Source organism: Rutidosis leptorrhynchoides, chromosome 8 (genome assembly GCF_046630445.1).
Source record: "Rutidosis leptorrhynchoides isolate AG116_Rl617_1_P2 chromosome 8, CSIRO_AGI_Rlap_v1, whole genome shotgun sequence".
NCBI lineage: Eukaryota > Viridiplantae > Streptophyta > Magnoliopsida > Asterales > Asteraceae > Rutidosis > Rutidosis leptorrhynchoides.
The window spans coordinates 363,684,605-363,705,199 of NC_092340.1; the positions used below are offsets into that span (position 1 = coordinate 363,684,605).

The 20,595-nt window shown below is 34.2% G+C and overlaps 1 protein-coding gene and 1 long non-coding RNA gene across 3 annotated transcripts; one reads left to right on the forward strand and one right to left on the reverse strand.

The window, feature by feature from the left end:
- Nucleotides 1-2,301: 2,301 nt before the first annotated feature.
- On the forward strand, nucleotides 2,302-9,869 carry LOC139862817 (protein MEI2-like 4). 2 transcript variants are annotated; one of them, XM_071851450.1, is made up of 15 exons: nucleotides 2,302-2,504; nucleotides 2,663-2,845; nucleotides 3,421-3,552; nucleotides 3,657-3,702; nucleotides 4,456-4,809; nucleotides 4,945-5,345; nucleotides 5,424-5,582; nucleotides 6,236-6,352; nucleotides 6,450-6,598; nucleotides 6,785-6,858; nucleotides 7,248-8,226; nucleotides 8,324-8,408; nucleotides 8,506-8,574; nucleotides 8,935-9,114; nucleotides 9,204-9,869. In XM_071851450.1, the coding sequence occupies exons 3-15, from the start codon at nucleotides 3,481-3,483 to the stop codon at nucleotides 9,351-9,353; spliced, it is 2,835 nt and encodes a 944-aa protein (XP_071707551.1). In that variant the 5' UTR covers nucleotides 2,302-2,504; nucleotides 2,663-2,845; nucleotides 3,421-3,480; the 3' UTR covers nucleotides 9,354-9,869. The 2 variants fall into 2 exon arrangements, with proteins under 2 accessions (XP_071707551.1, XP_071707550.1); XM_071851449.1 differs by lacking the exon at nucleotides 2,663-2,845.
- A 4,807-nt stretch (nucleotides 9,870-14,676) lies between these two features.
- LOC139861869 (uncharacterized) lies at nucleotides 14,677-18,499 on the reverse strand. The gene is made up of 2 exons (XR_011763984.1): nucleotides 18,265-18,499; nucleotides 14,677-17,277 (listed from the first exon to the last, which is right to left on the reverse strand). It is a non-coding gene; the product is annotated as an uncharacterized lncRNA (long non-coding RNA).
- Nucleotides 18,500-20,595: the final 2,096 nt, after the last annotated feature.

The window sequence follows — 20,595 nt, forward strand, 5'->3', positions numbered from 1 at the left end:
AACCTTTTTGTGAGTTACCATGAACATCATCTTCCGAACAATCAATCCAACATGACGCCAACCAAATTTCTTCGGGTAGAGTCCACAATTTTTAATTTGTGGTTCTTTCGCAACTTCTTTTCCTTTTCGTTTATGACTTGTACGGACCCGAACTTGTGGTTCTTGACTTCCGCCATGAATTTCTTATACTTCTTCGTTATTTAGAGGTGTAAAAGTTGGTTGTGATTGTGACCATGGTTGCGTATTTGGAACTTGACATGGTATAATACCTGGTTGCGAGAATTGAGAAAATTGTGATGGATATTGTTGTGTATATAGTTGTGGAAATTGTTGGTGCTGTTGCTGTTGAATTTGTTGGTGTTGTTGCCGTTGAATTTGTTGGTGTTGGTGTTGTTGTTGTTGATGTAGAAACTGAGAAAAAAAAGATGCATTATTGAAATCATTAAAAAGATTATGGTGTGAGACATTACCAATTGGTCGAGTACCCCGAACATTTTGAGGGGAATTTGAGCTCGAACCGTGCGTATTTGGTAACCCAAAGTTGTATAAATTACCGGGACCGAACTCATTAGGATCGGGATTTTGATTTTGTTGAGATATGGTTATGAAATTATGAAAGATTATGTAGAGAAAATGAGATAAAAATGATAAAAATGAGATTGTGTTGTAAAAAATAAGTGAAGTGTGGTATTTATAGGGATTATTATTTATAAAATAAATTTTATTTAATATTATTAATAAATATTCCAACGGATATATTGGAATCAAATACAACGGGCAAAATTCGAACAAGTCAATCGGATCGCTGCAAACCACCATTACGCGTGTGTGATCCGGCCATTGCGCCGCGTTGAGGCGCCGTAAAGGCGTGATGGTGGGTTTTTTTTTTGTGGTGATCACGCTAATAATACGAAGTATTAATTAACATAGACGAGTAATGTAATAAGTGTAAATATGTTATTTATGAACGCACTAGAAGTTGATATCAATAAATGAAAAGGCACTAAATTTTAGTTTGATAAACTATAAATAGTGAACGCACAAATCCAAATTTGACTTGCATTAACTTCTGCTAACTAGAACAAATTAACTAGTTTGTGATCAAATATTTATCCTTTCACAATTGACAATTTAGAATTTGAACTTAATAACTTGTTAATGACATCATTCATCTTAAGCTCTATATAGCTTAGGCCACATGCAATGGTTTGTTAAAGCTCCATATCAACAATGTTAAAGCTTTAACAATGAATGTGGGCAGTTGGTGAAAGGTGACGCCAGTCACTCCTGCAACGAGGCTGTGAAGGATAAAAGGGGACCCACTATTTTTTTTTATTTGTAACTTGTGTTTAATTATTTGTACATTTTATATTTTATAGGTATATTTGTGGGTATATTTAGTTTGAGATGGAGTGTGTGATTGTAAGGGTTTAGTAAAAGGCATGTGAAAGGAATGTTAAAGGGTTTGTGCTGATGTGGCGCTGATGTGGCAGAAAAAATGTATGTTAAAGAACTGAACGATTGCAAGTGGCCTTATAAACAAAGGTTGCACTAGTTGATGTTTATGCAAGTTTTCATTTATGTATCTTTAGTTTTATTTTGGATCTAAATCTAAATTCTAAATGATGTGATACAATATAAATAAAAAGATTATATTATATTCATTTCATAGTAATGTTATTTACAATAGTAAATATACAAGATAATTTAAAGATTGACGTCATAATCAAATCTTACAAGCAACTAATCTTGAGGTGACTATAGAAAGAAACATAATCATAAATGGTTACATAATAATAATAATGTGCATGTATCTGAAAAACTTCTTTAAAAAAAAAAAAAAAAAAAAATCTTGAATTGATTTTAGTGTTTGGTAAGTAATGGGTGAGTGTTGACATAAATATAGTTTTGGGGTTAAAATTGTAAATAGTAGCACATCTGTGTGTTGAGTTTTGTTTAGTTGAGTTGAGATATAAGAAAGACAAGCGTAGGAAACAGAGAGAGCGGCGCGTGTTGTGGATGGGTAACGGCGTTGATTGTAATAACGGCAACCTGCCCAAACCGATCATACTTTCTCTCTCCTCTAATTTCCTTTTTTCTTGTTTTTTCCAATTAATTAATTTCTCTCTCTAAAATAAGTATCACATGATCATCTCCGATTTTTAATTCCTCATCAATTTAGGATTCAGTTTTCTTTCAAGTCTCTGTATTTTTCACTAATTATAATTAAAATCGCTTCCTGTCGCCTTTCTTTATTATTTTTTTATTTTTTTATTTTTATTATATACTCCAAGTAAGTATAAAGTAATAGTAATATAGTATTAGTATATTTAAATTATAATTATAATAATTGAATAATAATTGAACAAATAATAATACAGTATTATTACTACTTGTTTGGGCTAATTATTCTGTCTCGTTCGGACCGGAGGTGAGGGAACGTCGGAATCTTGCCGTTAAATTATTCAATTCAGCCAGACACGAGGAAATTCACTTAATTTCTTGTAAGTTCAATTTTATTTTGAAAATAATTGATTGTTGACGATGATTGAATTTGAATTTATATTATAATTCCTAAATACTACTCCGTACTAAATAACTACTAATATGAAATAAATCTAAATTATAAATTTCATTTTCATGTGGTTAACGTGCAATGTAGGAGAAATGATATTGTAATTAAAAAAAAAAAAATAGAGAGAGAATACAGAAGAAACAGAAAGAAAGAAAGAAAGAAAGGAAGGAAGGGGGCGTTTGGAGGTTGTTACACGGCACAGAAACGTAGATCCCTTCCTTCGTTTCACCTCCAATTCTTCCCAATTCCTTTCCGTCCTTGACTTATGCCGTAATTCATTCTTTCTCTTTCATTCCTTCTTTTAATCTCTGTTTTTCTTTTTATTTCTCTCATCATCATTTGCATTTCGCTCTAACTTTGATGATTGATTAATTAAAGAAAAAGAAAAGAAACAAAAGGTAGAGTTGAGTAATGAATTATTTCGAAAAAAGTGCTGAATTGTGGGGTTTTGTAATTTGAATTTCAGCTGAAAAACATTTTTACTTGTAGATCGGGTCCTGTTTGTTTAATTTTTCAGCTTTAAGTCAATTCTACTTGTTTAGATCTGTTGTTCATTCTATTTCTTACCTTTTTTTTATCTTTTTTTTCAATTAATAAAAATGAATTAATAAATAGTACTCCGTATTAATTAATTAATTATGTCTCTTTAATTACTTAATATTGCCTTAGATTTAATTTCCTTAACAGAACAAGAGAGCTAATTAATATCTGTGTTTATCCATTGTTCAAAAATAAAAATAAAAAATCTGTGTTTATCCAAATTTCATTTTTAGAAAGAAAGCTCATCACTTTTTTGACTTTTCAATTTTAAAATTTATAATTTTAATTTAATCTTTCTTGTGCAGGATTTTAATTTCTCAAGTTTGGCTGATCGACTTGAATTGAATTGAAACGGAAGCTCAATAATGCCTTCTGAGCTCATGGAGTCGCATTCATCTTCCTTCTTACCTACAGAGGAAGTGCAACTTCCCAATGAGGTATTATTATTTTTTTATTTTTTCCTTTATTTCCTTTTAATTTTTTACTTTGGTTAGTTTTTGTTTTACTTATTACATAAAGCACATTGCTTTTATTTTTGTAGAGGCAAATTGGGTTCTGGAAGACAGATGGTATGCCTGACAACTATGGTGAGTACCACCATCTCTATCATTCTACCTACCTTCATTTATATATACACAATTTAAGATTTAAACGTATTCATCAAAACGTTCTTGATCATCATCTACTTAAATGTTTACTTGTGGCACGCGTGGGTGGTTGAGTCCCCCTGTGTGATCCCGTACTGCTGTTAAAAAAAATAGGGTCGTCTCATTGTTTTAATTTAATGGGCCTTGTTCGAGTTTATAAATGTTAAATTATAGTAATAGTAATAATAATAATAATAATAATAATAATACATATAAAAAGATATGTAATACTAAAATTTTACTGTATGAAAAGAAAAGAAGCTAATGTGTGATTAAATTGTCTGATAAATGAATTTAGAATTTTCATCATTTGATTTAAAAAAATATATAAATTAATGTATTATAATATGGGACTTTTAAAATTTTGGACCCCTTCAAAACTCAGGCCTTGTTTGGCTGCACACTTCGCACATGTGGCTGAGACGCCTATGCTCATTATTTTATTTACTTAACCCCGTTTGCTGTTACTATGCTTATTATCAACACTAAAAATACTAATATGAAAGAAATGATTTTTCTCTTGTGGCGGTGACGTACTTTAAGTGATGTTGACTTTTGCTCGTTGCACAAGGCTTTCATTAGTATTAGAAAATAGTAAATAGCACACGCCTACCATATTATCCAAATTTGATTGTGCTTTAATTATCAGTTGATATTGATATTATCGCTTCGCGTATATGATCTTGTATTTAGGTGTAAAAGACGGGAAAGTATACGTTGTTGGTGACACATCTTCCCTTGCATCATCACCTTTGAAAAAACACGTGCCATCTGATGCTCATACGTTGAATCGTTTTGATATGTCTAATAATTATCCCAATCAAGACAATGCAGTTCGTATGAGCTTAGAAAATAACGTTGCGGGAACCGGAACAATAATTGGCCAACATCTACGGAGACCTCTTGAGAATGATAACGTAAATAGACCTAATTTGGCTATCGATCGTAAATCTTATCTGGCTGCAAGCAGTAAATTTAATGCTATGGGTGATCACTACGAGAATGGTCTCTTTTCAAGTTCGTTATCGGATCTTTTCAGCAGAAAATGTAATTTCTCTTCCTTTTATATCTCTCATAATTGTTTGACGCCCTTCTGGATTAAAAAGAACTAGCTTTATGTATCTTGTTTTAAATGCTTTTACATAAATTAATGTTTTTTTTCCTATTTATTCCACTATGCAGTAAGATTATCAGCAAATAACAATATGTATGGTCATTCTGCGGGGGCTACTGCTGCCTCTAACTATGAACCCGAGGAACCGTTTGAATCGCTTGAAGAAATCGAGGCCCAAACGATCGGGAATCTTCTTCCAGATGACGACGATTTGCTGTCTGGGGTGACCGACGGGCTTAACTCGAAGGCCGTACAACGCGGCGGTGGTGATGACGTGGAAGATTTGGACTTTTTTAGTAGTGTCGGCGGGATGGATTTGGGAGAAGATGGCGGACAAAGAAATTATGAAATTTCGGCTAGTCAGTTGGGTGGGGACCACCACCCACATGGAGAACACCCGTCAAGAACTTTGTTCGTGAGAAATATTAATAGCACTGTCGAAGATTCTGAGTTAAGAATCTTGTTTGAGGTATGTGTAATTGTATATTAGTATGTATATATTGGTGTTGATGTGTTATGTACATAAATTGAAACAATAAACGTGCAGCAATATGGAGATATCCGCACTCTATACACGGCGTGCAAGCAACGTGGTTTTGTTATGATATCGTACTATGATATAAGAGCGGCTCGACGTGCCATGCAAGCTCTTCAAAACACACTGTTGAGGGGTACAAAGCTCGACATTCATCATCCAATTCCAAAGGTTTCTTTTGCTATCTTTTCCATATCTTCGGTCTATGATTTACTCATTATGTTAGTGGTTATCATTCTCATTTTCTGCCTAAGAAACAACTTGGTTTCATCTTTATACATTTGTCAATGTGCAACGATATTAAAAATGTAACTTAGGAGATTCTAGAGCATATAAAATATAAAAAGAAGTTATATTGATTTAGTAAACTTATGATTGAACTAAATTAAGCTTTTGTGTTGACGTTATTTAGCAGTGCACGAAAGTTATTAAAAGTAGGATAATAAACTAATGTAGTTTGTGTTTCACACTTGCACGTGGAAGCTGGCTTGAAATGCCTCACTTACTATTTTAATTATCATATCTTATAAACTCTATTAGGATACGGTCATCGTATGTCGTTACTATTCAATAGATCTCGGAAAATTTTATATTTTCGAGTAATTTTTTATGAGTTCTAAGATGCTATCTATAAAAGCTTAGTTGTCGTTAAACCACATAACGTTGCTTAACAGGAAACTTTAGTAATTCTATCAACATAGATGGTAATATTTCATAAACTGTCATGTAGTTTAGGTGTCATTGTGTCAATATGCACCGTCACATTTTAACATATATTTATGCAACTTTTCACTATATTAAAATTGTTATGTTTTTGTTGCTAGGATTACCCTTCAGAGAAAGATATCAATCAAGGCTCTGTTGTGCTATATAACCTCGATTCCAACGTCTCTAATGATGAACTACGTCATATCTTTAGTGTATATGGCGAAATTAAGGAGGTAAAGTTAATGTGTTGTTTCTGTATTTCTATCTTGAAATATTGCAGCAATATTATTACTTTGATGGGTAACCCAACCCTGGTTATGTGATATGCAGATTCATGACGCCCAACAAGGAAGTCGTCAAAAGTGCATCGAATTCTATGACATACGAGCTGCTGAAGCTGCTTTGCGTGAATTAAACAAGAGTGACGTGGCAGGGATTAATATAAAGCTGGAACCGAGTCATCCTGCTGGTTTTAAACGGTACGTTTCATCTGCGTATTCTATGCACACCACTTTCATCACATTCGTATCAACTTCTTTTGATCCGTATTAATCATTTTTTTCATCTGCGTTTTTTTTTCCTTCTTTTTTATCATTATTAATTATTGGTATTAATAATTGTATATTATATATATTGGATTCTTATACTGTATTTTTCTATAACAGTCTATTTGGAGAGCTGGATGCAGATTTGTTGCAAATGTGTAGCCCTCCTACTGATTTCACAAGAGATATTTCTGGTATGAGTCGCACACCTCAATGCCATAAATATTTAGGTGTCGTTTGTTTTTCGGTCTGCAGACCTTATTATGTATTATGTCTGCGCGTTTGCAGACGTTTTTACCGCACTTACAGACGTTTTTACCGTAAACCGTTTGTTTTTCTAAAAAAATAAGATAAAATAGCGTCTTATTTTGTCTGCGATCTCTCAGACTTAGAAATGTGCTTCTAAGTGCTGCAGACGGGATTAAGTTATTTTGCAGACATAAAAACAGTCTTCAGTATTAAGCATACAATCCTTCAAACCACATCTTCTTTACAGACAAAAACATCTTAAAAACGAACAGCACCTAAATATAAATATATACATATAATAAATATAACCGTTGTAAAATTTATATTGGAACAGGTTCAAACGTCCGAGTTGCACCTGGTTCTCAACGATTAGCCGGGGAGCTCCAACATGGCAACTCATCAAACAATTTTCCGTCCATTATTGGTGCGGAATCAGGTGTCATGCATTCCAGTTTTCAAAACAAACTGCAATACGATTTCCGGTCCACATCAAATTACCACCACCCTCATTCACTACCAGAATATCAAGACGGCTTAAATAACAATATTCTTAACAATAATTCCCTGGGAACCATGAATGTCGGTTTACATGCCAGGATGTCTGAAAGACTTGCAAATCGACAGTTCAACAGACTCGGCTCTATTGGGGCCCACTCACTTGAACTTAATGACTCAGGTTTTGGACCATCTGGAAATGCAAGTTCACCTGCGACTCATCATTACATGTGGACTCCGTCTCATCAGCCTCAATCTCACAACATGTTGTGGCCCAATTCACCGTCGTTAATGAACGGCGTCGGCAACGCTCATAGTCTTCCTAGAGTTCCGTCTCATATCGCCAACACTACTTTTTTGCACATGAACAACCACCATGTGGGGTCCGCACCATCCGTCGATCCTTCGATTTGGGATAACAGGCGTCACTCGTATGCAGGGGAATCACCTGACACGTCAGCGTTTCATCCAGGTTCTCTTGGGAATATGCGGGTCCCGGGTAACTCGCCACATCCTCTAGATTTCATAACTCATAACATGTATCCTCGTATGAGCGGAAACTCAATGGATTTACCGATTTCGTCGAAGAACATCGGATTGGGTTCGCATCATCAGAATAGTTTAATGTTTCCTAGTAGAGGACAAATGATGCCTATGATGACATCATTTGATTCTCCTAACGATCGTTCTAGAAGCCGTAGAAATGAAGGTATTTCAAATCAAGGTGATAACAAGAAACAATTTGAACTCGATCTTGATCGTATCTTGCGAGGTGATGATCGAAGAACGACTCTAATGATCAAGAACATCCCTAACAAGTATGTACAACTTAATTTCTTCGCCTAATCAATTTCTAAACTAATAATCGATTTTTTTAAAGTTAATCTGATTCTTATCCAATGTTTGAAATGGTAGGTACACTTCTAAGATGTTGTTGGCTGCAATCGATGAACGCCATCGTGGTTCATACGATTTCATCTACCTACCCATAGATTTCAAGGTTAGTGATTTTCATGTGCTTAATGCTATGCTTTTAGTTTAATAAAATTGCTGTTTATGTTAAATTGTTAATGTTTGTATATATTATATCTTGACAGAACAAATGTAACGTGGGTTATGCATTCATCAACATGACCGAACCTACCCTTATTGTTCCATTCTACCAGGTTTGTCTTTCATTAAACATTCTTAACTACAAGATTTAGGTTACTAATAGGATTAGGCCGATTAGTTAATGATAATGGGGCGAAACGTGATTAGTCTTAAGCATAAATCTGCAATTGCAAGATGTCTTAACCATCACAAGATAACCCAATGGTCGGGGGCTTGAGTCCATTGCAAGAGGTATCAGGTTCGAATCCTGCCTAGGACGAATATTTTGTGGAGGCCACAGAAGGGTTGGAAACAGCCAGGGAGTAATCCTGCTGGGCTGCGTACATCAGAGTAGTATATGAGGTCGGATTACTCGCCCTCACGAGCAGGGAATGCCTTCTTAAACTAAACTAAACATGAATATGCAATTGCAGGCATTTAATGGAAAGAAGTGGGAAAAATTTAACAGTGAAAAGGTGGCGTATCTTGCATATGCTCGTATACAGGGAAAAGCTGCACTCATCGCTCACTTTCAGAATTCAAGTTTGATGAATGAAGATAAACGTTGTCGCCCCATTCTTTTTCACACCGATGGTCCTAACGCCGGTGATCAGGTATAACACCCCATTAGTTCTTAATTATACATACATGTGTTGTATTAAAGCATGTGGTTTTAACTTTTAACCGATGGTTGGGTGTGCAGGTACCTTTTCCGATGGGTGTAAATGTCCGATCAAGAGTCAACAAAAACCGTAACCATGCAAATGATGAAACCTCACAAGACCTGGGAAACGGTGAAGCATCTTCAAATGGTGGGGACTCGTCTTCAGGTTCCGCAAAGGATTTTGAATGAGAAAGGCCTAGTCGGGCCCCACTCTTTTTTGTTCGTGTTAAGTCCTAACCTTACCCTTACCTTCTAGATAACATCAACAGGTAATTATTAATTGAAAAAGCCCTCCTCAAATTTTCTTATGTACATTGAGGGGCGGGCCAGGGAAGAACGCTTCATTAAACTCAAGACATGAAATTGAGAAGGGGAAACAATGTGGAGCTTCCAAATTTTGTATTGTCGCGAGGATATGTACGAGGTTACTAGAGACATAAATATCTGACTGGTTAATCTCGTATCCTGTTTTTGATCACCGAGTTAGGGAGCTCTGTTTGTCATTTATGTTCATTTTTTTTTTTTTTTTTTTTTTTTGACATTTTGTTTTGGAGAAGCTTACATGAAATCCTGTACCTTTTCCTGTTTGCATTTTTAAATCAAGTTTTGAATTTGAACAATTTGTAGCAACTAGCAAGTATGAATGAATGTATCATGCATGATGTGTTTGTTGATTAAAAGAGAGCCACATGCAAATCTGACTCATCAGACAATATGTACTATGTAATCATATTGGCTTTTGATTCCTTTGTACAAATATCACATGCATCATATAATCTGACATCTGCAAACTAAAAAAGTTTGACCATTTCTGGGTTAAACTTGAATGTGAATCATGAGCTTCTTCTTTTGCACCAATCAGGTTAGGCAGGAAAGTACTTTTTTTTTTAAAAGTAGTCATAAATTCAGAACTCTGAGCATTGCAAAGTATCATAACGTCCTTGGAAAAGCACTTTATACGTTCTTCAAATAGGGATTTGAAAAATTTAATATACTTTCTGTAAGGTACTATTTTCTGTATACATATACATATGATCTCCTGTACAAATTTTTTTTATGAAATTTTAGCCACAAATAACCTGGTCTATAAGGACACATGTAGTTGTGCCTTTTCGGACCTTGTTTAATTGATTTAGCATGAAATTGTGTTTTCGGGCGAAGCTCGCGGCCTTGGGGCCAACACTGCTGTGATCAAGAGGACTCCTAATCCGTTAATAGATGTAAACCAAAGTCACACACTCACACATCCTAAATTAAAAGAAACTAATGTATGCATATAAGCATTTGGGAACCTTTCTCCGTTACCAACCGATTTGATTTTAGAGTACATGGAAACTTACGAGGCTTATATGTAGGACATGTTGGGCTAAAAGCGGTTCTACAAATGCTATCAGAGCTACGGTAGCAACTTCATCTTGATCATTTTAATTTTCATTTCGGTCTTATTTATATTATATCCTTGAAAACTTATAGCAGGTCATCACTCAAAAGTATATACGGAGCAGTGTTGCAAAGTCGGCCGACTTGGCCGACGCGTCGTTTTTTAGGCATGGTCGATGCGTCGTTGCTAAAAAGTCGGTCAAAGTCGGAAAAAGTCGGTCAAAGTCGGTCAATTTTTTTTATATTTTTTTTCTAATAGTGTTAATAATTGTTAATTGTTCATGTTTATTGTAAATATAGTTTATATTTTAATATTCGATCTATATAATATGATATATATAAATATATATTTATTTTAAAAAGTCAACGTTAGACAACGCCCGTTGCGTCACCGTTGCGTCCGACGCGTCGTTTTTTAGGCATGGCCGATGCGTCCCCGACTCGCGTCTTTTACAACCTTGATACAGAGTATTATGTGTTTTTCATTGTTTAGATGTTATTTCTAGGATTAGAAAGGCTCGTTTTTAGATAGTGTAGTTTATGTCTCGCTTTCTAGTTTTGAGCCTTTTGTTCATCGTGCTTGTACTTTTTATTGAGTTCGTTTTCTTTTGAAAACGTTCTCGTTTCTATATGAGTATACGTTATTTTTATAATAAAGTTAGTTTTTTTTTCGGGAAAAAAACAAATAAACTTTTATCAACAAAAGGAGGTCATCAAAAAGATGAAACTCCTTGAACGTACAAGTACAACGAACTACCGAGCTTAACATAACGAAACCCAACAAAAGATCACGACAAAAACTAACGGCTAGAACCAAAAACAAGCAACGAGCCAAGAGGGAATCCAATATACAAGTCGAAACGAGAGATTATAAACCATCTAAAAACATACCGAAACAACCATACATAAACCTAAACAAACCAACTAATCTCGGCCTCAAATGTCCTTGATAAAGATACCGAATTGTTTTCGGCCCCGTGAACCAGCTTATTTCTCTTTTGCCTTGGTTAATGACTATAATTTATCATTAATTAATATTTACTAATTACCATTTGTATCAAATAGAAAAGGCATGAGAAAAGGTTCAGAGCTTGGCACTGGAGGTTCGGATTGGCTACTTAGCTTCAAATTGGTTCTGGAGGTTTGGATTGGCTGCTTAGCTTCGAATTTCCTTGACACATTTTGCATCACATTTTATGTATTCTTTTCAGTTTGTTCGTAGTGATCTCCCAATTGTTATGCATCATTTACGTAAAGTATAACTAATATGTGAGTTTATTATTGCACTTAAAAAGACGATGAGGATCTATACACAATTAATTTTATCGGTGCGCCTAAATGTGCTTTATAATATCTAAAAGTACAACACTTAAAAGCATTTTTTTGGGGGAAAAAAAAAACGATAGCATTAAAACAAAGTTTTTTCATCAAAAATGAAAAACCGAACAAAGATACAATCGGAGCAAAAGATAACCACAAGGCTCAGAAGCAGAAAAACGAACTCTAACGCTAAACATCGAGAACAAGCTATCTAAACCTGAGCCTTGATCTAACCGGGCCACAAAGAGAAACCCACATCCAAAGAAAGAAAATCACAAAGCAACTTAACAAACTACCGCAAATACACAACCTAGGAGAAACAAACAAGCCAAACACGAAGCTAACAAAGGGAAAACAACACATCTAACAAAACAAAACAATACCTAGATAACTAACCATTAACCGTCAAACGATTAAGTTTCATACCCGAACGATTCTCAATCGCGTATGAAGAAACCTTTGTCGACGAGCTACCAATACGAATTCCCAGCGGGGATGGAGGGAGCTCACCTTCTTATAGGAACACCAGTAACCTCTAGTGATATAGTATAAATGAAAGTTAAAGGTCTAGGAACTATTTCATGTTGTTAAACATTGTCATTTATCAGGAAAATGTAAACTAAATATAATTACCAACCTTGTATTTCAATTTTTTTTTTTTTTTAATTTTGGTTTCTAACTTTTTTTTTACGACAATTATTTTTTGGTTTCTAACTAAGCTTAATTTTTTCATAAGATATTTTTTTACAGTAAACCATTGTATGTTATCCATTTTGAGGTACTCTCTGTCACGTCTATCACCTATACATGAAAGACCAGTTAATTAATGTTTGTAACCCCACCACAAACACGTATGTTAACCTTCTCAATTATTGAATTCATTTTCTGAAAAATACAGAAAAACATAATTTACAAAGTAGATAGAATATTTGTGAAAAAAAAATAATGAAAAAATACACTTGATGAAGAAAATATATAAAACAAATTTAATATAATAAAATCTTATCTGAAATGTAGCGTATGATGTGAAAAGAAAAAACTGATCATGAAATGATTGATCGATATCTAGTTATATAATCTGATGAATTTAATATAACGAAATCTTATCTGAAATGGACAAGATATAAAACAAATTATTCAAAAACCGACTATTTTCTTAACTCGAACATTAGCCTTGTAAAATAACCAAGTCATTGGGACAGGAATTTGGTATCGGATGACTTGGCCAATTGACGAATATGCAAAACTGCAGTTAATGAATATTTTTAATCATTAAGTTCGGTTAATAGCGGTTTGGTTAATTAGATTAAATTGGTTAACGAGTGGAAATATAACATGTAATTTGGTTAGCCATTTACGGCAAACAAATTTACAGGTATGTGCCTAAGATTATCATTTTTTTTAAAAGCAACTATATATATAAATAATTACAACATTTATAACATGGATATTCTCATGCATATGTACATAATAGCTATTACGCATCAAAACTGATTACCGACTCACACTAAGAATATATACACATCCAAACTAAAATAACGAGGCAACCAAAACAAAACACAAAACCATACAAAATAAGTGACTTATCCAAAAACTCCAAGATGATTTTAGGTACGATTTTAGCCTGGTTTCTAGAACTAATAGTTTATTTATAGCCATGATTTTAGGTACGATTTTAGCCTCGTTTTTAGTCATATTAAATCCATGATATGTATCACTACTATAGAGAGGTTAATGGACTTTAATTAAAGAGGGTTATAGTTTTTCTGTCTGTAAAGATTATTTCACATTATTTACAAGATTATGTAAAATTGTCATAAATCATTAAACGGGGCGGGTCAGGTTAAAGTGGTGCGGTAATATATTACTTTCCAAACTCCGATGATAATTGATAACTGGTTGCCATTGTGAACGACATTATAGTTCACGTTGGTTTTGGGTGCGAATGTAGCTAAGTGTCTGACTCTATCGGTCATAGTTTCTTACCGTTGGTTGATTCTAATGTTTGACTTTTTTGTACAGGAATGGCAAAGGACAAGGAAAAAAAGAAAGACTACAACTATTTTATGAAGAATAATCTAATTACATTTTGTCCTCATATAGTAGCTATTTTAACAAAACATTCTCTTTTTGTGCCACAAACTAAAATGTCTCTACTTCGAAACGTTATCTTAACCATCTTTGGAACACACTAAAATATGTTCCGGAAACAAGTAGTTCTGCTTATTTTGAAATGGAAATTCAAACGGATAATAATCAAATTTTTTTAAGATAAATATAAATGAATTTCAAAATGTACTTGGTTTTTCGGAACCAAGATATCCACCAAAAACACCTTTGAGAATTTTTCAAGAACATCTGAAATGTTACAACAAATTTATGAGTTAGGGTATAGACAACCCTCAACTTCGACTAGAGCTTTTTAAGCGAAATCTCCGTGTTTTATTTTTGATTTTGTACGGCAACAAAAACAAAACCCAATACCACATAAGTGGTGTATGGAGAAGGTGCAATGTAGACAATCCTTCCTCTATCCGAGAATAAAGACGAGTCATTTTTCCACCCAGAGTGAAAACACTTTCAAAAGTAGAGAAAGTCGTCTCTCTCTATTCAAGTGAACCTCCGACCAATAAGTAGGATTTTTTTATTTTAAAAATAAGGTAAAATTAAAAATAAAATTGAGACGCCATGAAAATGATAAAATCAAATTTCTATGGATTTTAATTCCAGCCTGGAATTTAAATTAGGCTCTAAGAGTGAGTCAAGTCGCCAATAAATCGACGCTTGTTGTCGACTCAATAACTAGAGTCGATTTATTTTTGATTTTGTCTCGCTGGAAAATACTCAAAACAACAAGAGTAACTACACCATGAATCAACATACATTAAAAATAATGTATGGTGTCATGTATCACAAACATATAGATTTTGCTTCAAAGGTTTAAGAACAAGTTACATATGTTTATCGGAGTTGATAAAACGAACTGAGAATGTGTCCCTTTCATGAAATTTCTTTCGATAATCATCAACAATTATTTTTCTGAACACCATCTGGTTCCTAGATACTCAAAAAATCCGAAGTGGAATTCCAGGAAATGCAATTTTTTCATAGTACTACCGGTTCAAATATTATAGCAAAACACATTCCTGAATCCCCCATGGCACAGACCGATCAAAACGATGAAAGAATAATTAGTTATAAAGAGGGTTTAGTCACGCCACAGTTCATGATCAACCCGAGGAACCTACCCCGATTGTGCATAAAGATCCGAATGGTGGGTCATCTAAAAAGAAGAGAATGTCCAAAAGAACGGTAGAATGGGAAAGAAGAGAGGTTGGCATTAGAATCGAAACTAATATGTCAGTGTCTATCTCACCACAAGAACCACTTTTCACGATTCCACACTCTATAATCTCAACGTCTACAAACAATTTCAGAAACCTCACATTAAAATCAGAATCTAAATCACGATCTTACTTGCTACTAATAGAAAGAAAAACTCACTCAACCATCTGCGGATTTCACTAACGGATTTCACTAATGATACGATATTTCTGTAGGAAAGCCCATAAGATCCCTGCTAACCTCCGTGGTTTGTCCAAAACAAACTCCAAGTCGGATTTCATGATCGTTTCTATATATGTGTTAGAAACTTCCTCCGTGGACCAAACTCACGAGAATATTGTAAGTGATCTTTCCCGTTCTCTCATTATTGTTCTAATGATGGATCTTGCAAGTCGTGATCTCTCTTGATGATGCTCGTGCACTGCCAAACTTGTGTATGCACAAGGTTTAGATCAACATTATTCAATTCAATGTTGAAAACACATCCACCATCGCCAAATGTCTCTCCATATGTTTCAAGTCAATTTGTTGAACTTCAACAAAAAAAGACTTATTCTAAAACAATCGTGCAAGCCGTCTACCGCCTCAAGTATTCAAAGACATGATGATCCTGATAAGGATCCTCGTTAGTGTGAAAAATATTAAAAAACACGTGGTGGGTATATAACCGTTGCTTCAGGTTCTTCGAGCTCTCATTTTATTTTTCAGATATTGAAAAAAGTAAAGCCGAAGAGGTAATACTGAAGGTGAACCTGATTTCTACTGCAAAATCATTAAACTCTGAACTGATTGGCCCGGTTTTTATGTTGAAAATTGGATATACGAATCATCCAACAAAGCAACTCCCTCAGAATTGATTGTGGAACCCTTGTTTGAAAAAGATCATACAGGGGTGGCTGATGAATTGGAGAAGAAATTTCAGGAAGAGGTTATTGGAGTGAGTTCGGATGATTATGGTGAAAATATATTTGTGAAAGAAAGAGGAATTTCTTCACCATAATCGACCTCATCATCCGAACTCACTTCAATAACCTTTTTCTGAAATTTCTTCACCGATTCATCAGCCGTTTGATTTTTTTCGAAAAACGGTTCCAAAATCAATTCTAAGGCGGTTGCTTTGTTGGATGGTCTCACATATCCAATCTCAAGCATATAAATCGGGTCCATCGGTTCAGAGTTTAATATTTTATGCAGTAAAAATCAAGTTCATCTTCAGTATTACCCCCTACAGCTTCACCTTTTCCAACATCTACAGATTGAGAACTCATGGAACCTGAAGCACCAAATATATACCCATCAGGTGCTTCTAAAACTTTCTCCCACTCATTAGGATTCTCATAATCAAGATCATCATGCCTTTGAATACTTGATGCGAAAGATGTCTTGCTGGATTGTTCTAAAAAAGAACTTTTTGAAGTTCGACAAGTTGACTTGCAACATCTGAAGAGACGTTTAGCGGTGGTTAGCGGTGGTGGACGTGTTTTCAACATTGCAAGTTGAATAGAATCATGTTGATCCAAACTTAGCATAAACACATATTTGGTAGTGCACGAGCATCATCTAGAGACGACTTCCAAGAGCATCTACCGACGGAACAATGGTATGAGAACGAGAAAGTTAACCCACAACATTCTCGTCAATATAGCCGACAAAGGAATTTCCTATCACATCTCAAAAAACGGTTACGAAAACAAACTTGAAGCTAGTTTTGGACAAACCATGAAGGTTAGTACTTGGAAGGGATCATAAGGGTTTCCACGCAAATAGTACCGTATCATTAATGAAATCCACATATTGTTGAATGAGTTCTTTCGTGCTATCAATAGCAAGTAAATAAGATGTTGATTGTGATATAGAATCTATTATGAAATTAATTGAGGGTGAGGATTCAAAAACCATCCGTAGACGTTTAATAGTTGATATTGGAGAGTGTGGAATCGTGAAAAGTAGTGTTTGTTCGATTCTAACGTCACCCTCTTTTTTCCCTTATCTTTTTCCTTTGAACCCTCTCATCTTTTTAGATAACCCATCACTCGCGTCTTGTTTCGTTCCTTGTCCTTTAGCATTGCTGTAAAGAAAAGTCAATCATTAGAATCAACCAATTTTTATTTAAATTATTTATTTATTTAATTACTATCATTACCATTAGTAATGATTTTATTTTATTACATTTTTTATTAAATCAATAAAAATGAAACAAATGCTACAATATAGTAATGATGTCGAACTCGGTAATTCATAGTCGAATTAGTCTAGTCGACACATTATTTTTATCATTTATTAGTCGTATGTTCTTGAATTAGTTGTCACCTCGATCGAAATAAATATTTCATCAAGTAACATATACATGAGTCTAATTACATTTTTGAAATTTGTGGAAGCACACAACTTGTCCAACTATAAGCACAAACTCAAAATAAACATGTCGACCTTGGTAGTTTGACATTAAAAAGGGATGGTCAACTTAAGGTTGTCGAAGTGGTAGTTTGACAGTTTAGAAGGTGTCGAAGTAATAGTTCGATTAAAAGATGTTGTGATCGGAGTTGTATTTCGACGTTATGATCATTAGTCGAATTACATTATTATTTGATGAAAATACATAATCAAACTATAAGTTGGACTAACTTCATCCTAAAAACGTAGTTAGTCTCAAATAACTTGATTCCTAATTCATCCTAGAGGTAAATAGTCGAACTATAAAGTTTTGTGGTCGAACTTATAATTGATCGAGCATGTATTTCGTCCTGCAACTATGTGAACTTCGACAGTAAGTAATACTAACTTCAACTAGGGGAGATGAGGTTAAACTTACGGTAATTCGACTAATGTCGAAGTGGAAACACACTTAATAGTCGAATTAACACAAACATTTACTATTTATTTACAAATAAGAACAGATCTAAACGGGAATATTTCCATGAATATGATGAACACAAGAAACTAATACCTAACCCCCAAAATATTTAAAATTGCATCTTCGATCCAACAAAAACGCTAGATTTCAACAACTTAATTCATAAAAATGATAACTAAAGCTAAAAAAATTGATTAGTACCTATGATAACGCAGATCTGGTTGAAACGATGCAAAAGAGACTTGGTTGGCGATGAAGATTTATTAGGGAAACATATGTTCTGTAATCTGATTGAAATGTGGGTATGATTGAAGTTCGGGCGTTAGAATAACTACTTACAGGTGTCGAGAAGAGGAGAAGTCGAAGATGAAGACAAAAGATGAGATGAAGACTGAATGGGAGATGAAGAAATGAGGATAGATTGTTTGCATCTAGGGTTTTTTAAATTTGGTAAATGGAACATCTGAAGTCTGGAACACTTCTTTTATCCCTTTTACTAGTGACAGACTTACGGCCCAAGCCCATTATAATAGCCCACTCCTTGTTATTAGTTACTAGTCCATTACTTCCTCAGTTTCACGTCTATTATTCATTATTTCATTTTTAATTTTCTAAATTAATTGTCTATTTTTATAAAGATAAAAGAATATTGTGGTAAAAATCTTTTGTGTTCCTACTTTATTCATGTAGAACAAAAAAATAGGTAAAAAGTAAATGATAAGACTGAAAAGTTAACAAAAAATACATGTGACAGGTAGCATTTTTTTAAATTGTGTGTTTTTTATCTGAGGATAATAGATTTGGGACGGAGTAAGTATAATATAAAGACTTTTTTCTTCGCTGGTATCTTGGTTTTACTCTGTTTTGACCGTGTCCGTGCATTTTCTTTAGCAAACTCGATCCTTTAATTCTATAATGGTGCTCCGATAGTCCTTCCAACTAAATTCCATCAATTTCTTCCATTAGCTTTAACCATGTGCCAACATGTGAGAGTATTTAGTTGTAACATCCCGCGTTTTTTCGTTAAATTTATTTTTAACACCGTCTTTTTTTTAGATAATATCTTTCGTTATCTAAATTCATACCTTTCGTTGACTAACGTTCTAAATATTTCCGTTATTTGGTTATAACATCTCCTGGTTACTCTAGCATTTTTAAAATATTCGTTCGGTTAATTCACGCACCTGCTTTGAAACTCGAGGGACCGAAGTTGCCAAGTGGGCAAACTAGTTGACTAGGTCAACTAGTCAACCCACTCTTTCCACCATTCATTTCATTTTCACCTCCTCATCTCTTTCTCTCTTTTCTCTACTTTCATTTTTGAACTCAAACACCCAAATCATTCATTCATCATCTAAATTCGATCTAGGAGACTTACAACAAAACAAATTACATATTCGTGATCCTCTCATCATCCTCTACATTTTGGTACCAATTTCATCTCGTTTGGGTAACATTTCTAAAACTCTAGATTTCATGTTCTTAGTGTTTTTGACTTGAAATGGTGTTAATTAGTGTTTATGGCTCAAGTCTAACATGAATATGTGTTTAGTTTGCTCGATTTGTTGTTTTGAGTAACTAGTTTGAATATGAAAAATGGTTTAGTTTAATCTTTGATTTTGGATGATTAAATTTTGTATAAATGTTAAAGTTCATGTATTAAATGTGTTACTAGCATCATTAGCTTCAATTTGATGTGTTGGTTGATTTAGAAAAGCTTCATTTGCAAAATGGTTGAATTCATGATTTTGGTTAGGGTTTGATGAACTTTAAAACGAACTTTTGACGCATTGAATGCTATGAAATGTTGTTAGTAAGTGTTTATTGTATTATATGTTTCATTACCTTCAAAACGGCGTATCGCATGTGTAAATTGGATTCCCGAGTCAAGAAATGCGTTTTATGAACTTGAAACTTTGATTTTGAACGTTTAATGATCATTTATTAAGGTTTTCATTGTTGTTAATGATGGAATTGATTGATGAAATGTGCTTAGTTGTATTCCTCTTTAAATTACCTTTTCAACGATATAAGATACGTGTTTTGAATGTTTACGGTTCATAAGTTATGGTTGTTTGAAGTTGGAATCGTCTAAGTGTTAAACTGCCCCAGAATTGCTGAACCAGGTCCAGATGCGGCGCATCTACCTTGGATGCGGCGCATCTGAGGCAGACTGCCCAAAAATGTCCGTTTTCGTTTAATTCTAGCTATGCTATGCACCTCTGATTGATATGAAACTTGGCCAACATGCTCATATATGACTTCTAAGCTTAGAAAAATAGTTCGGGACCCGACCCGAATGTGTTGAATTTTTCGTTGACTTTGACTTTGACCAAAGTTTGACTTTTAGTCAAACATAACCAAATACTTTTGCAATCGTTCTAACATGCTTTTATACTTGATTCTTGCATGAAACTTGACAACGTGATTCACATGCTATATAATCGAGTCGTAACGAGCCATAGGACTAATTGAACACATTTCGTCCGACCTTGTGTCGTAACCGGTTAATTGATACAACTTACTTGTTTA